The 17984-nt window shown below is 53.3% G+C and overlaps 1 protein-coding gene across 2 annotated transcripts in view; it reads left to right on the top strand.

The window, feature by feature from the left end:
* Positions 1-17984, top strand: part of KLHL25 (kelch like family member 25) — a 34287-nt gene that overhangs the window by 6561 nt on the left and 9742 nt on the right. Inside the window, exon 2 of one of the 2 annotated variants that reach the window (XM_053223589.1) lies at positions 15915-16120. The exons of the other annotated variant lie outside the window; for it this stretch is intronic. Within the exon in view, the coding sequence (XP_053079564.1) occupies positions 16024-16120 (97 nt within the window). The 5' untranslated portion in view covers positions 15915-16023. The remainder of the gene's footprint in view (positions 1-15914; positions 16121-17984) is intronic. 2 annotated transcript variants of the gene reach the window in all.

Below are 17984 nucleotides of genomic sequence, written 5' to 3' on the forward strand. Positions count from 1 at the left end.
ATTGCTGGCTCTGCCTGTGCCTGGTCTCCTGACCTCCAGCGAAGCTTCATCTGTGAAATGAGGCCCTTTTAATCCCCGCCCCGCCCCAGCCAGGCTGCTGTGCATTGCGCTTGGGAAAACATTCCTGAAAGTTCATTTTATGCTGAAAAGTTCTACAAACATCATGGGGTTTAGCAGTGAGAGTGAAATATCTGAGGCCTAGAACACGTGAGTGAATCTGAGTGTTTCTAAACAGCCAGTGTGTCTCGAGGAAGGGCTGGGGTGGCTTTAGGTGGGACACCTGCCTGGCATCCACCACGTGGCCTGAGAGAGAAGTCAGAGTAGCTGAGTAGGTGTGTTCCTCCCTGTCTCACCTGCAGGAATGGAGAAATGAGCCAGGAAGGTAGAGAAAGTTCTCTAGCCTGTCCATAAAAAGACTCAGAAAGGGGCATTGGCCACCACAGGCTGAGCCCCGTGTTTACCTGTTGGTGGAGACCGAAGGCTGGGGCCCTTAGAACTTTATTGATTCTATTACTCTGGGGGTCCTGGTCAGTTTTCCTGTAACAGGAGGCTTTAAAACAAGTAAAAGACTGACAAAAGGGCCCTTGCACTTGATTCAGAGACAGAAGGATGGGAAGCTCTGGAGATTGGTAGATGAGGAAAGGAGGAATCTGGGGCCAGGGAGAACCTCACCCATGTGGTTCCTGGGTGGTATTGGGCCTTCAGGGGGCAGGCAACCTGACTGCTGGGATTCTGGTGCCTGGTGGCATTTTAGCCAGGCTCTCCTGTCATTCCCTAAGTCGGCTCTAACAGCTCACCTCCACTTCTTGGGGGACAGCATCCAGGCTGGGCTGAGCCCTGCCACCTGGGGATGACTCAGACGTAAGTCCTGGTGGAGGCTTCTGTTATCCCCTCCATCTTGACCTGGTTAAGACAGCTGCAGGGGACAGTGGGCCACAGACAGGAAGGTAGACACACATGGGGGAGGGTAATAAAGAGCAGATGAACAAGGGCACCTTGGAATCCCCAAAGGGCTTTGGTGGAGGGCCTCCCCTCTTTGTACCTTGGCAGCTAGTGAGTAGGAGGAGAAGAGGGTGGGAAGCCTGGCTGCTGGCAACTTTTTACCTTTCTCAGATATCCTCTGATTCTGAGGGTTGGGTTTTTCAGGAAGGGAGTGAGGGGAGCATCTTGGGAGCTGATCTGAGGGTGGTTCACAGGGTCAGGGGCACCAGTGGGCTGCCCTTGCTGGGTCCCACCCACTGCCATCCTGAGCCCAGCTTGTGGGCGTTTCATGGAGCTGGAGTGAGCTCAGACCCCAGGTTTCCTTTCCAGCACCGAGATGGGCTGGTATATCGGTGCTGCAGGAAGTTGTAGTTGCTATTTTTACCACTGCAACTAGGACTTTTTACTGGAAGGTACAATTACAAGCAAAATGTCAGGGTTTGGTTGGCCAGCTGAGCCCTGGGAGGCTGCCGCAGGCTGAGGCAGGAACCACGGCATGGTCGGTTGGTGTGTAAAGCAAGACACTTTGCACGTGGACACATACCTCCCCTAGTTGCTGGGAGTGGCTTCCTCTGAACTCTTTGCAGGGTCTGGACTTCTCCTCTCGGCAAAAAAGAGGCCTTTGCTGGGTTTTGCCCAGATAATTGCACCCCATCACCTTATAATTGGCTGGCCGTGGGACTGAAGCTAACCAGCTAAGCCATTCTCTTCCTGACTGCCCTAGAAGTTGAAGTTTTGTTCAGTGAAATTGACAGCCTGCTACACGATTCCCGCACTGCTAAGTGCGAGGGATGGAAATGAGTAAGACAGTCCTGACTCTGAAGCATCACATATGGCAGCAATTAAGGAGACAGAAGGTGCGAGTGGTCCCCAAACCCTTTGGACAAGCACCTGGTATGCTTTTCCTCTATGTGCATTATGGCTAAAGGCCAAGCTGGCCTTATATTAGGTTCTCTTGCTGCATAACAGATCACCACAAACTTAGTGGCTTAGGCTGTACTTATTTATTAGCTCATAGCTTTGTAGGGCAGAAGCCTAAGCTGGCTGGACTGGGTTCTCTGCTTAGGGTCTTGGACCATAAGTCCAAGGTCAAGGTATTGAGCTCTTACCCTGAGGCCCCGGGGTAGAATCTACTTCCTGGCCATTCAGGTTTTTGGCACAATCGAGTTCCTGGTGGTTGGTTGTAGGACTAATGTCCCCTGTCCTCTCTGGCTGTCAGCTGGATGCTGATCTTGGCTCCTAGAGGCTGCCATGTTTTGTGCCACATGGTCCCCTCCATCTCCAAACCCAAAGTGGGGCATCAAATCCTTTCCTGCTTCAAATCTCTGGCATCCACGTCTGTGATCACCTGGAGAAAACTCTGCTGTAAAGGGCTCCTGTGATTAGGTCAGGCCCACCCCAATAAGCTCTCTGTTTCTAGGTCACCTGATTAGTTAGTAACATCATTAATTATACCTACAGATTCCTCTGCCACATGGGTGACAGTGGCACGCATGCCATGTAGGTTGCAGGAGGAAAGCCAGGGGTGGAGATCAGGGGGCCAGCCATCTTTGCCACAGGGCTCATGCCACCAGGGGCCACACGGACAGTATTAAGAATAGCAGTTCTCATGAGCTGAGTAAATGTGTGCCCTGTTGTGCTAAGCTCTTTACCTGGATTCTCTCCTTTAAAAAAAAAAAAAAAATTCAATGGTTTTGCGAGAGCAAGAAAGAGAATGACAGAGCATGAGCGGGGGAGGGGCAGAGAGAGAGGGAGACACAGAATCCGAAGCAGGCTCCAGGCTCTGAGCTGTCAGCACAGAGCCCAACGCGGGGCTGGAACCCACAGACGGCGAGATCATGACCTGAGCCGAAGTCGGACACTTAACCGACTGAGCCACCCAGGCATTCCCCACCCCACCCCCCTTTTTTCTTTTAAACGTTTATTCATTTTTGAGAGACAGAGACAGATGGATTCTCTCCTTTAATCCCAGGATAGTACGTTCACAGAGGGACAGTTCCTTTCACCCCCATTTTCCAGATGGAAAGCCGAAGATCATGGAATATAAATATCTGGGGTACAGACAGCAGTACTGGGCATTGCAACCAGAGGCTTAGAGCCAGCCTAGCCACCTCATTGGCCTCTCCAGTTTGATTCCTACAATTTATGAGACACCGTCCAGGGCAGGGTTGAGGGCAGGGCAGAGCGCTTTCCCATGTAGCACTTAAGATATTTAAACATGAAAGCTGTCAACCATACTGCAAGTTAATACAACAGACATCAGGAACATCTCACCTGGGTTTGACAGATGTCTGGACCTTTCTGATTCTTATTCAGTGGGTATTGTGGCTTATCCACTTTCCGTTGAGCAGTATTTATTGAGCATCGCATACATTCTAGGCAGCAGAGATGACACAGAATACTGTCCTGGAGGAGCTGGAAATTAAAATAAGGGCACAACACACAATGACCTGAAGGAATAAGAGTGCCGGACAAGAAACATCACAATGCTGTAGGAAAGGGTCCACAGGTATCAGAATGTCAGCTGCAGGAAAGAAGACAAAAATGTGTATTTACCATGGCCACATCCCTGGTACATAGTACAGGGCCCTGCACATAGTGGGTACTCAGATTACTTGTCCCGTGAATTTTTTGAGCATCATGTATATGCAATCCCCCTACATATCAGCCAGAAAAAGGCGTGACAGTGACATGAGGTTTCATGGAGGAGTTGAGACTTGGCAGGAGAGCTGGAAAGGCCAGCCTGTATCTGCATGAGGCAGGGAGAGGGGCTGGGGTGGGCGACGAAGCTGGAGGGGGAGACAGGCTGGCCAAGGCTTGGATGTCCAACCCTCACTGAAGGTTTTTGAGCAGGAGAGATTGGTGGTCAGGAGCAGAGCATTTGGCCTCAGATTGCTGGGCGTGGGAGAGGCCGGGGCCTCTGGTAGCCCAGCCTGCAGAGGTGAAGGCCTCACCTTATCTCCAGCATAGAACCAGTGACACAATGGACCGGGAAGGAAGATTTAATAGAACTTGTTGGCCAAACGATGTGCTAAAAATGTATATGAGTGAGTCGTGATTTCTGGGCACCCGTGCATTTGGCTATAAATATACACACATATGTAATTTCAGGAGACCAAGAACTATCAGCTGCAAAGCCCAAGGGCAGCAGCCCATGCGTGGCCCCTGTACTTTGCTATCTGAGGCCCTGCCCAGTACAAGGTGCCCAAATCTGTTATTTTGGGGGAAAAGGAGGGGGTCCTGTGGTAAGAAAAAAGTGGCTGGTAGTGAAGGGAGGAGCAGGGCAGGTGGGGAGGCCAGCCAGCCCTGGGTTAGAGGGCACTGGCCCATGTGACTGCTCCTCTGTGCAACAGGCAGGGGACCAAGACCAGCAGGGGCAGGTGATTCAGCTGTCAGTCACCCCCTGCTCTCCACAGAAATTTTCCTCTGAGTTCTTCCCAAAAAGCATGGCTAATGTGGAGGGTAAGGGAATTCTGCTAACCCGGTGTTCTAAAAGTGTGGTCGGGAGGATCCTGGAGTCTCTTTTTGGGTCCACAAGGTCAAAACTGTTTCCATGGCAATGCCAAAGTGTTACTTGCCTTTTCCACTGATTCAGAGCACATAGCTTAGTGAGCTGATGTTTTCCCAGTGACCATTGCACGGTATTACCGAACAATGTGGAACAGTCCATTCAAAGTGTAGGGTAGACCAGGAGGTCGGAATGTCAGAGTACAAAAGTTCACTGACTCAGGCTCAGGTTCCACACGGCAGTGAATCTCTAGGAAACTACCACTTGTCAGGTCTTGGTGTGGTATCCAAGAAGAATATCCTAAATTATCTGAAAAGGCTCTTGCAGTCTCCCTCTTCTAACAACCTGTCCCCGTGAGGCTGGGTTCTCTGCACATTCTTCAGTGGAAATGTTTCACAGCAAACAATGCAGAAGCAGATATGGGGATCCAGTCAGTATTCTCAATTTAAAAATTTTTTTTAAAAAGTTTTTTTTTTGAAAATAGATTTATGAAACACAGTTGTTATTTATGTTAACATATAATGGTTGATTGTTTTTTTCTAATTTTTTTTAATGTTTATTTTTGAGAGGGAGAGAGACAGAGTGTGAGTGGGGGGGGAGCAGAGAGAGGGAGACACAGAATGTGAAGCAGGCTCCAGCCTCCGAGCTGTCAGCACAGAGCCTGACGCGGGCTTGAACTCATGAACTAGGAGATCATGACCTGAGCCGAAGTCAGACGTCGAACCGACCGAGCCACCCAGGTGCCCCTGTTGTTAACTAATACACATTTTAAGTTTTTTCCCAGTTTTAATTTTAAAACATTTAAAATTTAATTTTGATAACTATCAATAGGCAAAACCACATAAAGAAAAGCCCCTTAGGGTCCTCAGTCATTTTTAACTTGTAGAAAGATCCTGAGACCAAACCGTTTGAAAGCACTGTGCTGCCCCATGCACCTGTAAACCGGGAGCTGAGTACCAGGCCATGAGCCCAGCTCTCAGTACTAAAGGCTCTCAGCCTTTAGCCCCCTCAGCGATCCTGTGAGGTTGTGTGATTATTTTCATCCCCATTTTACAAATGTGGAAACAAAGGCCCAGAGCATATGAATACCAGGCACAGGTCTTACAGCACAGTCGTGGCAGTGCCAGCTAGAGGGGAGGCCCCAGACCTATGTGGCTGTTCTCCAGGCAAGGGGGAAGGCAGGCCCCTGAGAGAAAGCCTGTGACACAGACCTGGTGTGTCCCCAAGTCATCCACTGTCCTCTGCAGCTGGCACTCTTCTGGCTTTACTAAGCCCATACACTTCCTCCTTTCCTGAAGCCCGGGAGGGAGGATGCAGGTCTGCTAAGTGCAGCAGGGGTGCTTGAGAAATCAGGGGTTTTCATTTAAAATATGCTCTTCCAGGGGCGCCTGGGTGGCGCAGTCGGTTAAGCGTCCGACTTCAGCCAAGTCACGATCTCGCGGTCCATGAGTTCGAGCCCCGCGTCGGGCTCTGGGCTGATGGCTCAGAGCCTGGAGCCTGTTTCCGATTCTGTGTCTCCCTCTCTCTCTGACCCTCCCCTGTTCATGCTCTGTCTCTCTCCTGTCCCAAAAAAATAAAAAATAAAAAATAAAATATGCTCTTCCATTCTGCTGTATGTACCCAGTATTTGTAGCCAGGAAGGTTCTTTGTCTTCGTAAATAGCCCCCATTGTGCCATTTGAACAGGGACTTGGGAGCAAAACAGGTTTGAATATTGAAGATGTGTGTGCATTTTTTGTTTTTATCTTCTGTGAGCCTCAGTTTGCCCATCTTTACAATTGGGACCTTGAAGATGTGTCTTAAGGATTAAGTAAAAGGATGCATTTAAAGCACCCAGCACAAAGGCTCACACATGACAGGGTTTTGAAAAAGTGATACTGTATCTGGCATGGAATTCAGCAGGTTCAGAGGGGTACGGGGTTTCCACTGTTCTCCCCAGTGCACTAATGTTTCTTACACAGCCTGCCGGAGATACTCCTTGTACGTATACACGGGTGTGTGTATAACATGTCTCTGTGTTTCTTATGTAAATATATGTATATATACATATATATATATGTGTGTATATATATATACACACACACATATATATATATATATATATATATATATATATGTATTTGGGGGCGCCTGGGTGGCTCAGTCAGTTGAGTGTCTGACGCTTTGGCTCAGGTCATGGTCTCACAGTTTGTGAGTTTGAGCCCTGCAGCGGGCTCTGTGCTGACAGCCCGGAGCCTGGAGCCTGCTTCAGATTCTGTGTCTCCCTCTCTCTCTGCTCCTCCCCCGCTCATGCTCTGTCTCTCTTTCTCTCTCTCTCTCTCTCTCTCTCTTTTTCTCTCTCTCTAAAATAAACATTGAAAAAATAATAAAAAATTTTTCTAAAAAAATATATATGTGTGTATATATTGGGTTGCACAGTGTTCCACTCGATGAATGAACCAAGGTGTATTTGACTAGGGCTCTTATTTATGAATATTGAGTTGTTTCCAGCCTTTTGCTTGCAGCCAAAGGCCCATGTGCAAGTAGGACTGAAGGTGAGGTTCCTTGGAGTGGAAATGCCGGGCTGAGGGCACCTGCAGCTGTCAGTTTGAAAGATACTCCGAATCGCTCTCCGGCTCCGCGGAGAAGACAGAGCTGCATCCTGGGCCTTGGGAATTGAACAGCACTCAGATTGCAGTTGCACAGCAGCACTGACAGCCTGGAGAAGAATGAACAGGGAGAAGGACCCACACCAGGAAATGGCTAGCGCTTTACTCTTGGTGTTTTTTTATTTTCCTGTTGTATTCTTCTCCATTTGCCGCCAAGACTCCAGGTGGCTCGTTGAAAGTGATATCTAGGCCAGAGTGCTTTGAGCGGCTCCATCTGTGGGACTCTGAACCTTTCAAGGGACCAGACAGGAAAAGAGACTGCCTCCCTCTGGGTCCCCAGCCCCCGCTCTGTTTGCTGAGGGCCAGGCTAATCCTTCTGAAGAGGGAGGAGCCCGGGGTCATGATGCAATGTTTGCTTTGGAGGGGACTGTTCTCCCTGCCCCCTTTGTTTCTCCCTGTGTCACTCTGGATAAGTGAAAGGAAACCAGTTATTTCAACAGATGGGTGAGCCTGAGTGCCGAGTTCTCTGTCCCCTCTCTGATTAGAGCAGTGGTATCCATTACATTGGCCCTGATCCCAGCTGGAGCCAACAGCCAGACCTGCAGACTCCCGGCTTCGGGGGCCAGAGATGGTCCAGGCGGCCCCACCGAGCTGAGGGGGGACAGGATATGGCAGAAGAAGCTGAGTGGTAGCTTCTGTCTGCCCTGCCCTGATGAATTTGGAGGTGTCTACACCACCCACCCACCCCCACCCCCCCACTTAGCTGAAAGAAGTCGGCTTGTTGCAGGGGTGGTTTAAGCATGGCAAACAGAACTTTTAGGATGTTGTGACATCAAACATCTAGAATTCTTCTCCCAAGATTGTATCTCAAGAGAATACCAGTAATTCAACATAAGCAGAGATGTGATTTGTTTGATAGAAACTTTTAGAACTGTGGATGAATGACTTCCTAAGTCATAGTTGTTCTGCATTTCACAGACACCAAAAGTTACATGTGACAACCACACAGACGCTGGGCCGTTTCATGAGGGAGCCCGGAAGACTGGATGCCAGGGCCTGCACCCCACAGGCGCTCAATCCACCTTTGTTCAGTAGTGAGTGAAGGATAGGAATATGGAAACTGTGTAAATAGGTAAAAACAATGTAAAATAACATTCTGTAACTGCAACAATGTAAAACGTTTGGGGATAAAAGGCAAAAATGAGCCAACACAAACATAGTTACTCTGTTCGGAGACTGGCTTAACCTTGTCACCTTCCCCCAAAACTTTCTTAGAACTTCCCCCCCGCCCCGATTCTCCTTACCCTCCCATAAATGTTAATACCAGATATAAGTCTGTGTGCTGTGTACATATGCTTTGTATATAAAAACAACAAGATCTTTTCCACCTACCCCCCCAAGAATGAGGTTTTGCCCCCGCAGGGCAGTGTCCCCAGCCATCATCTCCCTCCCCCCCTCACCCTCATGAAAATGCCTGTGTTCTGGGTTGACATTCCAGGGGATTTGCGTCTTTTGTATCTTGTGCTTTTCAATCCTACATTGTCTTGTCAGTAAAAATGATTGAGCTCCTGGGTGTGCCCCTTGGCCTGTCTAACTTGGTCCATGGAGCTCACACTGAGAAGGCAGGGCTCTGAGCAGAGAACAGGGTGCTGAGCACCGTGGCCGTGGCTGCTGTGGGCTGGGTACGTGGCCCACACAGCCCCTCCTGAGGGTTCGCTTGTCTCCTTAGCAAGATGGCTTCTCTGAAAGAACAAAACCTGGCCGGTGCGGAGCTGACAGAACCCTGACCTTGTCTTTGAGCAGCTAGACACAGCATGGGGGACCATTAGATCCTTTCCCTGAGGTGGCCTTGCTTAGCCTGGTGTCCTCATCTGAACAGGAGCCAGAAAATGACCCTAGAGGCCGCTTTCGCACTAGGACCCTTTGCCACGCACAGGAGAAAAGTTGATTCATTACCCGCGTTGGGTGTCTCGGAGCACGGAGGCTTCATTCTCCTCGAGATGGCGCTGTTCCAGGTGCGCAGAAGGGTTGACAAGGGTTACTCCAAGGGGGATAGGGAGAAGGGTGTCGAGTGGCTGGAGCCCCGGGCTGTGGCCCCCAGAGCCTCTCTTCTGTCCCTTTGGTGTGTGGAAAGAACGATACAGATCTGGGCTCACAAAGCGCAGAGGTGGGAGCTCTTTGCCCAGCGTCCCTCCCGTGTGAGGTGCATGTGAGGGTTGCACGCGTTCACACAGAAAGCACTTGGAGCAGCGCCCGCAATGGAGCAAGTCCTCGGTAACTATAACTTAGTGCTGGTGGAACCGTCACTGCCGTTAATCTCGGAGCTCCCGTTCCCACGTGCAGGTTACCGAAACAGTGGGGCAGGTGGCAGGATTGCGCCTCTGGCCCTCGTGGGTGAGTGAAGCCATGTGCCTGGTTTGGGCCAAGGAGATGGGAGCGAAAGAGGTGTGTGTCTTCCAGGCCGTGTGCGGGGTTCCCAAGCGCCCTCTCTCTTCCCTGTGGCTTACTGACTGGTGCCGGGGTGCTGCTCTGTCATCTGGGTCCCTGGGGCCGATAGTGATGACAAGGACACTTCTCACACTCACCCCCCACTACCCCCGAACCATGATGCAAGTGGTATGAGCCAGAGAGAAATCGCAGTCCTCCGAAGCCTCTGAGCTACAGGGGTGTTTGTTGATGCTGCAGAACCTGGCCCATCCTGATTAAAGCGGACAGGCCTGAGCAGGCCGGGCGTGGTTGGGGGACCACCCCCTTCTGCGTGCGACACCCAGCACGGCAGAGGCCCCTGGTGGTCATGTGTTTCGTCTGGCTCCCTTCCTGACCAGAACTCTCTACCGTTTGCAACAAGTGTTGCTTCATGGTCCAGGAGGGTTGCACAGCCTTGATCCCTCACCTCCTGTCCTGTGCCTCCTCTGGGAGGGGCCTATTCCCCTGGGTAAACGAGCACAGAGCAACCCCCCGAGCCCTTCCCCAGAGCAGCGTTTGCACACTAGCAGAGTTGGCTTCCACTTCGGTAGGTCTATCAGCTTGTAATAAGAGCACGGCCTCCTGGCTAGCAGAGGCTGAAGCAGCCTGGAACCCGGCTCAATCTTGGAAGCCAAAGAAGCTGCCCTTCCTCAACTGTGCTTAACCTGCGGGAGCACCGAGGGAAAAGGCAAGAGCACGTGGAGAAGGTGCTGAAGCCATTGCCCACCCTCCGGGTCTCCTGGGATCCCCATCCCCTTCCAGGCTTTGGTTGCAGGTGGACGGGTGGACCTTAGGACTAACCGCCCACCACGGGGCACTGTAGGGGAGGCGCTGTGGCACTGGTGATCGAGACCTCAGATAGCAGGCGAGAAGCGGGTTGTCCTGCAGTGTGGTCTGTCAGAGTTGTGGAAGGCAGTTGGAAATCTGCCCCGTGAGATGAGCTCAGGGGCGAACCGACCTGCTCTCTGCCTTTCATGGGGAGCCATCCGATGCAGAGTCATTTGGGTACCACCAAAAGAGGAACCTCATTTGTTACTAAGTGCTGGGTGAAGCAACACCCTCACCCCTTCCCTGAGCCAGGCTCCGTTCTCGAACCACCCTTACAGCCAGCCCATTCCCCTGCAGGAGGGATGGGGTGAGGCTGTGGGCTGGCATGGGGCAAAGTTGCATCCAGCCGACGCAAGGCGTGTGTTACACAATTATCATGACTTTACTGCAGGATTGGAATCTTGCACAATAAAGAGATGGAAAACAAAATCAAAATACATACACACACAAAAATACAAATAATTCTAATCCTTTGCATTTTAAATTAAAAACAGGGTACCTACAGGGCGCCTGGGTGGCTCAGTCAGTTAAGTGTCTGACTCTTGATTTCGGCTCAGGTCATGATCTCACAGTTCGTGGGTACAAGCCCCGCATCGGGCTCTGTGCTGACAGCACGGAGCCTGCTTGGGATTTCTCTCCCCTTCTCTCTGCCCCTCCCCTGTTTGAGTGCATGCTCGCTCTGTCAAAAAAATAAAAAATTTTTAAATAAAAATAATAAAAAGGTACCTACAATTTTTTGAATGTACATAAAGTTTTATTACTTTCTAAAAGAAAGGACCATTGAAAGGCAGAGGCTTTTAGGGAAAGGGCCCTTTGTGTGATAGTGCACTCGTATCTGGAATGATCTGCGCCTCTGATTCGGTTACCCTGGTCATACTGATTTGCTTTCAATTAACAATTAGATTTGTGTGCTCTACAAGGGTGCTTAGTCTGCTTTCCACTTGGCAAGGGGAAGAAGGATACCCCTGCACCCTGCAGGCTCCCTGAGGTGCTTGGATCCCCAGACGCGGGGGTGGGGTGGGGCAGGCATCTGGGCCGCAGCGTCACGCGTCAGTCCCGAGATCCCTGCCTGGGAACGGGTGTTGAATCACACAGCCCTGCGCTTATGTGGTGTTTCATAGCATTTAACTCCTTCCTTTTTCACAGACCTCACAGGCTTGACAGAAACCTTTAGTGTTTTTTTTTTTTCTGATCGCAACAATATCATATAATCATTTAAAAAATCCGAACAACCTAAACACGAATAGACCGTGAGCACTGCCGTATTCAGAGCAAAGCAGAGGGACGCCCAGTTGGCTGTCAGTGGAGCGGGTGCCTCTAGATCCTGGGGTCGTCAATTCAAACTCCACGTTGGGCGTAGAGCTTACTTACAGAACAAAACGAAACCAGAAAGCGGAGGGGAGGGATGGAGTCAGGATCCGGAGTGTCTGCTCCGTTCTTTGTTCAGCGGACATGGTAGTAACAGCAACAATACTGGAACAGCTGGCCGTGTGAGCATATGCTAGAGGCCCAGGCCACTGGAAGCGTGTGTCGTGTACTGTCTGGTTTGTCACTTGCTTTTAGCGTCACTCTGTGGTTGAAACAGACGCAGGGAGACAAGTGAACTTTCCCAGCGCCACACGGTCATGGCTGTGGCCTTCAGGGACCCCGTTCTGTCTGCCGTCCCTGAGGAACCCTGATCTTCCCTCCAGGCCACTTTGTCACAGCCGTCAGAATGCCGCCACCAGAGAGGCATCTGCAGAATACTTGCCTTCTCTCCCCACCCCCAGGCCCCCTCCCACCTCGCTCGCACCTTGGCCTTTCTGTTACGTGTGTCTTGATCTCGACCCCGAGATCAAGAGTGAGAGCCGCCATCTTGATTTGGTGTGGGCCTTCAACGTAGCCTGGCCTCCAGCAGTTGCTCAGTCAGGATCTGTCTCAGGGTTTGAGGTTGGGTGATGCGTGACCTTTGCGGTCCCTGGGGCCGGTGTCTGGGGCCCCGGTTCCGACTTGCTGGCGGGGGCCCACCTGCTGCAGCTGGGCTGTCCAAGGCGACTTCCTCACTCGCGTGTGTGGTGCCTGGGCTCCCGTGGCCAGAAGGGCAGGGGGAACGGCCAGGCTGCCCTCCTCCACGTGGCAGGCTGCCGTCTCCTCGAGGTGTGGTCAGGCCTCCCGTTGTCTGGCTTCCCCTGGAGGGGGCACTGCAAGAGTGGAAGCTGCCAGTGTCTGAAAGTCTGGGCCCGGAAATGGGCACAGCGTCTCTCCGGCTCCTTTGGTCGGTCACAGAACCTGCTCAAAGGGAGGGGACATAGACCCCGCCTGTCAGTGGAAGCCGTGTCACAGTTTGTGGGCATCTTTAGTCATCCCCCAGCCCCATGTGACTGTGCCCCTACCTGTCGGCCTGGCCTTTCTCTTCCCTCAACGGGCCAACTTTGTTTCTGCCCTGCCTTTGTGTCCGCAGCCCTGCCACCTGGAAGCGTCCTTTCCCCTGTCGTCATAGCCTGGCTCATTGGTTAAGCTTCAGCTCACGTGTCCCCTCTTCACAGAAGCCTAAGTGACCCCACCATCTTCTTGTCACCGTGACTTACTGCTGTTTTGTTTCCTCACTGCTGGTCTGTGTCCGCCTCCCACACCGCAGGCCCACGGGGACAGGAACCTGTCTCTGTCCGTCCCTGTCTCCCATGCCTGGTACATAGCACGTGGGGATTGTTCGGGAAGCTTATGGTTGATGAGTGAGTCAGAACCACATTACCTGCAACCCCCCGGCGGGGCCCTGGGCTTTCCCGCTCCCTCTGGCCCCCCGCAAGGAGCAGTAGCATTGACATCCTGATTTTGAGGAACTCGGGCCCCTGGCAGGTGGAGGGAGGCAGGGAGGGGGTCGGTGCTGTGGCCAGATGGAGTTGGGCTTTCTGGACAGTGGCAGCAGTTTGATCCTGTGGCGTATTTCTCCCTGGGAGTGGGGGCCTTCAGCTTCCCGTGGCTGGAGAACAGGCAAGTTTCTTCTGCAGGTCTCACCGCTGGCTACTTTGTTTCCTTGTGTGTTTCTTCAACTTTCCAAGGGTGATGGGAGAAATGAGCCGGGCACATTGTTGTTGGGTGCACTTTAACTGCTTCTGTGCAGGTGAGGATCGCAGTGTGAGCAGAAGTGTGGTCTGAGGCGGGTCAGTACCTCTTAGCAGGATGAGAAATTGCTCGTTGGGAGCATGGCTATTACTTCACGTGCCTTAAATCCATCAAAGCCCAGGACAACGCTTAGGTAGTCAGAGTAGTTCTGTGATACAGCATGAGAGCGTCTGATTTATCGTGGCCCCCGAGGCAGGGAGCCAAGGAGGCTCTGGGCAGACACGCTTTTGGGCACACACACTCTGGCACGTTCACCCTTCCCGCCACTGGCCGGGAGCCTGTGTCCTGCACCCTGCATATCCTCCGCCCTGCGTGGGGCTGCCTGTGTGACTGGTAGTGAACACGGAAAACCATCTCATACAACCCGTTTTCGGTGTGCGGGGGGTGCCCTCCCTGCAGGTGGAGAAGGTAGAAGACCCCTTAGCAAGGAGAGCAGCCCCTGGTCACTGACCCCCAGGAACTGATGTGCAGTGAGTGCTCGTACTGCTTGCGGCTCTAGGTGACAAGGGACGGAAAGCCCTCTCGGAGCAGAAGGGCAGCCTGGCCGTGGGCTCTGCCTCCTCCGTGCAGCTCCCGTCCTGGGTGGCACGGCCACCGACCACTCCCGCCCCTGCCCTGCCCCAGTGCTCTTGGCACCTCTACCTTCCCCTGCAGTTCAGGAAACGTCGCAGACAAGAGTCTGCTTGGCCCATCGCGGTGGCCGGTAGGGTTGCACACGGATCGGGCTCCACGCTCAGGGCCAGGGCCCGGTGATCTGCCGCTTTGGCCAGCTGGGCCCAAATGCCCAGCCTCGGGTTCTGCGAGCGCTGACCCGAGCGAGGCTGTGAGTGTCCACCGCACGCGTCCATCGTGGCGGCCCCCTCAAGTGCCTTCTTCCGCCCAGCCTTCGTCTTCTCTGGGGCGGCTGGACGAGTGCTCAAGGTGAAGGGGATTCCATGCACTGTATGTGTCTCCAGGCTTCGTCATGAGCAAAGGCGGGGTTCATTCAGTCGAGGCGAGTGGCCGCTCTGTGCCAGGTCCCACTGGGTGTTGGGGTCGCATCAGTTAGCCCTACCCGTGGTGTCCACCTTCAGCAGGTTGGGGAGACTGGGGACGAACACGTGTCACATAGCAGTGGGTGCTGTGAGGAAGGCAGAATTGGGTGAGGTGTGGAGAGGAGGTGACCCCAAAAGGTGGTCAGGTCACTCTCTGAGGAGGTGACGGAGTGGGCCATGTAGACAGGCAGGGGAGCATTCCAGTCCGAGGAGGAACCTGTGAAAAGGTCCTGAGGCCCAGTAAGAAGTCCGGTGTGGCCTGAGGGGGCGAGCGAGTTGGAAAGTGGCAGGATGTGATGACAGAGGGGTAGCCAGTGAGGAGGGGTCAACTCACGTGGGACCTGGCTGCCACGGTGAGAACTTAGGATTTCACTGAGGGCGCTGGGACACCCCTGGAGGGTTTCGAGCTGGGCGTGATGGGATCATCACTCTGGTCTCTGGATGGAGCACAGATCGTGGAGAAAGAAGCAGAAGCCAGTCAGGGGTTTCCAGAGGTCAAGGGAGGGACAGAGGTGGGGATAAGGATCAGAGTCGGGGCTCACTTAGGAGCCACAGGACTTGGTGGGGGCCGGGTGCTGGTGCCGGGGAGGGACGAAGGGAGCCTGGGCATTTGGCCTGAATAAGAAGGAGCATGCTGGTGCCATTTCCCGTTTGCCTGGCCTGGGGAGCAGCGGGTCTGGAGGAGATGCTGAGGGCTCTCCTGGACGCGTGACGGTCAAGGCGAGCCGCTTCCAGATGTCCTGTGGTTGAGGTGAGGGGCCCGACACAGGGCGAGTAGCACCCAGGGCCTCTGGCTCTTAGGCTGGTCCTCCCACGCCGGCCAGCCCAGAGCAGAGGCACAGCCCTGGGGATCCTCAGGGACCTGGGTACAGGTTTGCAGCTCACATGATTCCATTCCTGTGTCTGGGCCTCGGCATCCTCATCTGTAAACTGGGGTGATGAGACCCTCCACCTTCTGGAATCACGATGCTTCTGGGATATCACCTCACGGACCGGGGCAAGTCCGTGCATGACTGATGGCTGCTGTCTCTGGGAGGTTGGCTCAGATGCAGGCACTGCTCACAAGGAGGTGGGACAATCTGAGGAAACAGCCGGGCAGGTGCCTCTGCCCTCGGCACGGAGGTGCCCAGACAGGCAGCCATCTGGGGGTGGGAACCTGCTTGGGTGTGTACGCCCATCCCTGGCTCTTTGCCTGTGCGGGGAATTTGCGTCAGCGGGCAGGCATCTTGGTGCTAAGCAAGACATCAGTCAGCTCTGGGGCCCTGGGCTGCCCACTCAGCACTGGCCTTGTCACCACTTGACCTCATTCCCAGGGCAAACGTGGCTGCTCTGTGTGGGTTTGCCCTGCCTTTTGATGCTTTCTCATTCTTTGAGTCCTGCTTTGTCCCGTCCTTAACCCCCTCCGTAGGGAGTCTCCACCTGGACCCCTGAGTTGGAGTCCTTGGGGCCGCACCCCCAGCGTGGCGTACAGGTCAAAGGCCATCGCTCCTATTCAGCCCAGACACAGTGGGGACGGGATGGATAGAGTCAACTCAATGAACGTCCATGTTTGGGAACACGTCTGTGAACAAGATTCGGGGAAACGTGGTGCAGGGTCCGGAATTCAGATCTGGGGTACGTGCCAAGCTGCCAGGAAAGCCTCAGGGGGCTAAGCCACCGAGGCCTCCCGATCCCCGTGCCACCCAGCCCCAGGGCCAGGCTGAGAGGTCACGCTCCGTAAATACTTGCCAACAGCTGAGTGCCCCTGAGGCCTGAGCAGGACAGGGACTTCGTTTTACAGAAGAGAACACCGAGCTGCAGGGAAGGGGTGCCCCAGGATGACGATCGAACAGGAACTATCGTGTCCAGCCTTGGCCCACCTCTCTTACTCTTGTGCTGGCTGCACCCCCCATCCCCGTGGGCTCACCTCATGACCCCAGAGCCCAGTGGCTGGTGTGCACAGCGGTGTCTCTGGTGCATCATCGACTCGAGGTCTGCCTGGAGCTTGGGGGCCAGAGCAGCAGAGCCAGACCCAGCCCGGGCCCAGGGAGCAGGGGCCTTGCCCAGGCAGCTCGGATCACGTCAGTTTGTGGTTTCCTTGGTTCTTTGCCAGGGGAGGAGTGAGGCAGAGAGACAGCACTGTACTTGGACACTAATTTACGATTTCACTGAAGCATGAAATCGCTTCCTTCCCTTACCAGATTATTACTTAAGCAGAAAATTGACTTGGAGTGGGGGTTGGGAGAATTATATACTTTTGAAAATTAAAGAGGAAAAAAGGCTAGGTTTGGGTTTTTTTTTTTTTAACATTTTTTAAAGTTTTGGGGCACCTGGGTGGCTCAGTTGGTTAAGCAGCCAACTTCGGCTTAGGTCGTGATCTCACAATTCATGGGTTTGAGCCCCATGTCAGGCTCTGTGCCGACAGCTCAGAGCCTGGAGCCTGCTTCTGATTCTGTGTCTCCCTCTCTCTCTGCCCCTCCCCTGCTCACTCTGTCTCTCACAAATGAATAAACATTAAAATTTTTTTAATATTTTTTAAGTTTTATTTATTTATTTTGAGAAAGACCAAGAGAGCATGATCAGGGGAGGGACAGATAGAGAGAGAAAAAAAAAAATCCCAAGCAGTTTCTGTACAGTCAGCACAGAGCCCAGTGTGGGGCTCGAACTCACCAAACCATGAGATCATGACCTGAGCCAAAAGCAAGATTCAGACACTTAACCGACTGAGCCACCCAGGTGCCCCTGTCTATTGGACTTTAATGAAGATGCCTTGGAGTCCCGCACGTTCAAGTGTGTGACAAGCCCGTGTCTGCCCACACAGAGCAGCCTTCTGAGGGCCAAGTCCTGGGCGGGGCAGAGGAGGACATAGGAGGGAGGCAGGTGAGACACTCACTATGGCCCAAGATCCTGGAGTCGCCTGTGGGGCCTAGGGAAGCTCATTTGCAAGCTCAGTTGCTGAGGCAAATCTGGATTGCATTAGTGGTCAGCATGCCCTACTGTCACCTGGGCCTTTCTTGTGGCTTGCTTTTTGGGACCTCAGAATTGAGCCAGTGTCTTTCAGGTGAGCCGCTGTCGGCCCAGCTTTGCCTTCAAACCCTTGCTCATCCCCACTGGGTCAGGTGGCCTCTGAAGACCCTGGATTTGGAGAACATGTCTACACTGAGCCCTTAGGCTGTAGCGGTGGCTCTTGGGAACGTCCCAAGGGCAGGGTTGGTGAGGGACTCTGGCCAGTGCTGCTAGGAGCCCAGCTCAGCCCAGGTCTTGCTGGGAGCATGGGGGTGGGGGAGGGGGGGTGGCATGTGAGGCCCTGCTCGGGCTCCATGGCTCCCTGGGCTCCTTGTTTCCAGTCTGCCACAGAAAACCCGGAAAGAATCAGCCTCCTTGGGCCTGTGGAGAGTAGAGATTGGGCTTGGAGCTGGAGGGCCCACATGGGGATCCTGGCTCCAGCACTTTGGGCAGCCAGCCACTCTGCTTCTCTGAGCCTTGGCTTCCCCAGCTG

Source organism: Acinonyx jubatus, chromosome B3 (genome assembly GCF_027475565.1).
Source record: "Acinonyx jubatus isolate Ajub_Pintada_27869175 chromosome B3, VMU_Ajub_asm_v1.0, whole genome shotgun sequence".
NCBI classification, from domain to species: Eukaryota; Metazoa; Chordata; class Mammalia; order Carnivora; family Felidae; genus Acinonyx; species Acinonyx jubatus.